This window comes from Lichenostomus cassidix, chromosome Z (assembly GCF_008360975.1).
Source record: "Lichenostomus cassidix isolate B80296 chromosome Z, HeHo_3.0, whole genome shotgun sequence".
Lineage (NCBI taxonomy): Eukaryota > Metazoa > Chordata > Aves > Passeriformes > Meliphagidae > Lichenostomus > Lichenostomus cassidix.
In genome coordinates, this window is record NC_139511.1 from 61,706,504 (window position 1) to 61,711,278 (window position 4,775).

Sequence of the window (4,775 nt, forward strand, 5' to 3'; positions counted from 1 at the left end):
TAGACATACTGGTAAAGAACTGTTATTCCTTTTTCGCCATATCTTTGCCTGAAAGCCCCTTGATTCCAAAGTTTTAATAATTCGGAGGGATGGGGGTCATATTCTCTATTCTAAGGGAGGTTCCCGCCTTCCTTAACAGACACCTGTTTTTCAAACCAAGACAATGTCACAAGGTTTCAACTAATGCAAAGTGGGAGGGTTTCTCACAGTTCGTCTGGCTTCTGGTGGGCTCAGACAGCCATGCTTTGAAAAAGATGCATTTTCAGTCAGTAAACCAGGAGTAAGATCTAGCCTCCCAGATAAAGTCATGCTTTCATCAAGTAGTGCAAGACAAGTTATACAATTCTACAATCAAATATAAACAGACTGGCTAGAGTGTCAATTTCTGGCCTTGTTTGGGATGACAAGGTAATGATCTAGTAATAAGATATACACAGATTTCTCCAATTTCTCTCTGTACATGTTCTTTCTCCTGACATGAACTCTCTCAAGATAAATTGTGTATAGACTGTGAGCCTACTGAAGATGCATAGTAGGCAGGCATGTGAGAATTTAAAAGGTATGCCAGAATAAAAGCTGATTTTCACGGAACCACAGAATATGCTGAGTTGGAAGGGACCCACAACCAACTCTTGGCCCTGCACAAGACAGCCCCAGGAATCACACAATCGGCCTAGAGCACTGCCCAAATGTTTATTGGACTCAGGCTTGGTGCTGTGGCCACTTCCCTTTTTTGTGCCCATGATGTCCATCGCAATGCTTTTTACTTACTGTGGAGGGGTCTGGGGGAGGACATGGACAAACAGAATGCAGGAGGGCCTTTTGTTCAAGGTAGTTTACTTTAAAAGCTATGTATTACAGGCAGGAGTACCCTGTCCCTGAATTTCGTTCATTAAAACTCACTCATCAGACCTCATTGCTCTCTACAACTGAAAGAAAGGTACTGTGAGGTGGGCACCACTCTCTTCTAGTACCTACGGAGAAGACAACAGAAAATAGCCTTAAACTGAGAGACGGGAGATTCACCTTAAAATTTTTTTCACTGTTCAGGTGGTCAGAAATTGGTTACCCAGGGAGGTGGTGGAGTCACTGTCCCTGGAGGAGTTTGATACGCGTCTGGGTCTGGCCCTGGGTGGTGTGGTTTGACGGCCTAGTGATTACAGGGGCAGTGCTGGGCGGACGGGTGGGCTGGATGCTCTTGTAGATCTCTTCCAAAATGGATGATTCTGTGATTCTATGAAAGTAACTTCAGCTGTCGGTGTGAGCACGGCCAGGACGCGGAGCCGAGGCACGGGCCCGGCGGCTCGGGACGCCCAGCGCGGTACGGCAGTGCCCGCGGCGCCGCAGCCCCGCTCTGCGCCCAGCGCGGCCCGCCCCCGGAAGCGCTCGCGGGGCCGTGGCGGAAGCGGGGCGGAGCGCGGCCTCTTTGGTGCTGGCGGCCGGGGAAGATGGTGAGTGTCGGGCTAGCTCGCGGGGCATCCGCCGCCATCCGCCGCCGCGCCGGGCCGAGCGCACCGCGGGGCTCGGCCGGCCCGCGGCGGGGAGGCCCCGCGCTGTGCTGCGGCCCGGCTGGGCGGCGGGGCTGCGGCCGGGGGCCGGGGGCCGGCGGCGGGCGCCGGTGCCGCGCCGGGCCGGGCGGGGAGGCCGTGGTGTGCGGGGCCTCGGCCGCTCCGGGGACTCCTGCTTCGTACCTGCTGCCGCCGGGGCCGAGCAGCCGGGTGGTAGCGTAGCTAGAGCGCGTTCGGTCGCCAAGGGTGAGTGTGCGCCTGCTGTGTGTGAAGCGAGTCACCTTTTGTAAGTAGAGAGCAGTTTGCTGCTTGGTGGGTGTGGGATGGGGAGAGCGGAGTCGAGATAAAAGCGCCATGGTCCGTTTTACTGCAGCACAGGGGCGGGGGCATAAGGAATGGCGGCAATGATTCCTGAAAATGGAGGCTACTTGTAGTCGAAACTGAGTTGTGGTTCACAGTTAAATGTACCTCTGACATGTTTATACAACTCGGTCTGCGCTTGGGTTTTAGGGCTTGTACTTCAAGTTTTGTGACTTTGAAAGTGTTCGTGATATTTCCAATGTGTCGTGTCTTGAAATGCTTTTCAGACGAAGGGTACATCGTCATTTGGTAAGCGACGAAATAAGACACATACCCTGTGTCGTCGATGTGGATCCAAGGCATACCATCTGCAAAAGTCGACCTGTGGGAAATGTGGTTACCCTGCTAAGCGTAAGAGAAAGTGTAAGTAACTAACTTCTAACTGGCTTCAGTTTAAAAAAATGTGATTCTTCTCCTTCTCTAGTTTGACTTCCAGTCAAGGAGGAATGTTGTGTCATTTTGCAGTTTTGTCATTTTGCATCTCGGAACTTTTTTCAAATTAATGGTGATTTAACTATATGTTAGGTAATACACAGTATTACTGCAGAGAAACTGACTTAAATTATTGTTAATTCTTTTGTCAGCTTGAAATATTACACCATAAAAATGTAACATGCAACCTAAATCGTTTGGTGCAGATGAGTAACAGTAACTTTTATGTTTTAGATAACTGGAGTGCAAAGGCTAAGAGACGCAACACCACTGGTACTGGTCGCATGAGGCACCTGAAAAAGGTCTACCGTCGATTCAGGTATAACATTTTATTACAGACCAGCATGGTGTGAAATCCTGCGTAGACAGCACTTAAAGACAAAATTCACCATTCACAGTTAACATTTTAATTTGTTTTTAGTACCACTTAATGTGGTATGATCTTAATGTCACAAAAAAAGTGATGCGTTGTATAGGTGGCTGCATATTCCTTTGAGGATGCAAATAACCTTACTGATGAGACAGAGAGTGTATAAAAATTGCTGATGTTTCTACAAAATAAAGGTAGTACAGAACACAGAAGTTACTGCGGTAAGATGCCCACATCTAAAAATGCTTTGTGTGGTATTGCCTCTATTTGTGATTCAGTTAAATAGATTATTACACTGAAGTGAGTTTTACAAAGGTAAGTCTCAAAATACACTCCACTCCCCATTTGCTTGTTCACAAAAAAAGGTCAGAATGGAATAACTTTTGGGGCCACTCTTTATTTTGAGTTCTGTTACCTTTAGGTAGGTATTACATCAGATTCTGAGTTATAAGTTTTTAAGACCTGATACAAACCTTTTGAGTCATACTTAGCAGGCAGTGGTAGGGGTGTTGTAATGATGTGCTCATTTTGTATGAGTTCCCATGGAACTCTGTAGCTTCTGGTCTGCTACACAAGAAAACTGAAAAATACCATGTAATTCATGAGTGTTGTCATAAAAATGTAGATGGGATTTATTAGCAAAAGGTAGGAGATTTTAAGTGTTAGTCCTGGGTGTGGTTGAGGGATGAATTAATTTGTTCTGGTTAGATCATTCTTTTCCAGTGCCAGCCATAAAACACTGTCCAGTATGCTGCTGTAGCTTGCTTTCCACTGAGTGTTGCTCAAGTAGAAATGTCATATCCAAAAGGAAGCTTGGGGCTGAAGAGTCCAGTTGGAGGCATAGAGGATTTTTGTAAGAAAGGGCTTTACCTCTTTGGTGAAGGACCTCTTTGGCTGGATTGCTTAGAAGGAGCATGAATGTGGAACAAAGATGTGCTTTCAGCAGGTATGCTGTATCTGGTGTAGTCTTGCAGTGTTCACTCAGGTAATGAAATCTTCCTATTTCAAGGAGACAAATCTACTTTAGCAGAAGAGAGTGAGAACCATACTGCTTATTTAAGACAATTGTTAATAATGTATCTCTGCTTAAAAAGGTCTGAATGTATGAACTAGTGATTTCAGTGCTTTAGTGAGATAAGCCGAAAAAAGCTAGTCAGCTTCATCTAAAATATGATTGTCAGAAAATAACCTGGAGCAGGAATCGACTTTTCAAAAATGGTAACCATATTTCTACTTGCAGGAATGGATTCCGTGAGGGAACCACACCGAAGCCCAAGAGAGCAGCTGTTGCAGCCTCCAGTTCATCTTAAAGACTCATCTGTTTGTTAAAATAAATGGTCTTATCCAGAAAATCTGTCACCTTTTATTACATACTGTATTTCACTGAAATGTAGAATTCCTGAAAATACATTAACAAATTCTTAGCTGATTATTTTAAAACAATCCTTTAATTGAATTTTCATTTAATAGTGCCTCCGTCTTAAAAAGGACCATAATCTCTGCACTGAACTGAAAAAGAGGCTTGTAGGTATTACTCAAAAGAGCTCCCCTGCCAGAGAAGTGGAATACTGCTACAATGGATTTGCCCTGTGTGTCTGAATCTCAGTGTGCTCTAGGTTGGAGAGCCAGAATTTTGTTTTAAAGATAGTGGCTATAATAATGGCTCTATGTGCTGTCTTGGGAGGCATTAGTGAAAGACAGATTTGCAATACTGTTCCTTTTTCACTGCTCTGTGGTACAGAAAAGCCTGCAAAGGTACTACTTACTGTGTGGATCATTGCTTCTTGGGCAAAAAGAAACTCCCAGGGCTGGAGATTTGCTGTAGGTGGGACAAAATTTTCCAAATAGCCTGGTGGGATTGGTGTGGAAAGCTGGCACTGAGTTAGCTGTCCAGGGTGTGCATAGTAATAAACACCAGACACTAGTAAATCACTTGGTGTTACATAAAAACTACAGATTGATACCTTATGAATTTTACCCTACATTGTTACTGGCTTTCAAACGTACTTTAAGAAAATGATCATAAGATGCTGCTATGAAAATTTGAGGAATTGCAGGACTCACTGTGAGGGTTTAGAGGATTTTCAGATGCCTTGTAGAGACAA

General features: G+C 45.1%; 1 protein-coding gene across 1 annotated transcript; it reads left to right on the forward strand.

Moving 5' to 3' along the window:
* The first annotated feature begins 400 nt into the window (after positions 1–400).
* Positions 401–4,022, forward strand: RPL37 (ribosomal protein L37). The gene is made up of 5 exons (XM_085042776.1): positions 401–408; positions 1,244–1,451; positions 2,096–2,231; positions 2,535–2,619; positions 3,911–4,022. Exons 1-5 carry the CDS (start codon positions 401–403, stop codon positions 3,978–3,980), a joined length of 507 nt encoding a protein of 168 aa, XP_084898902.1. The 3' UTR covers positions 3,981–4,022.
* Positions 4,023–4,775: the final 753 nt, after the last annotated feature.

Coding starts and splice junctions, on each gene's coding strand:
- RPL37 (XM_085042776.1), top strand. Junction 1,452..2,095: donor GCTGGCGGCCGGGGAAGATG/GTGAGTGTCGGG, acceptor AATGCTTTTCAG/ACGAAGGGTACATCGTCATT. Junction 2,620..3,910: donor AAGGTCTACCGTCGATTCAG/GTATAACATTTT, acceptor TTCTACTTGCAG/GAATGGATTCCGTGAGGGAA.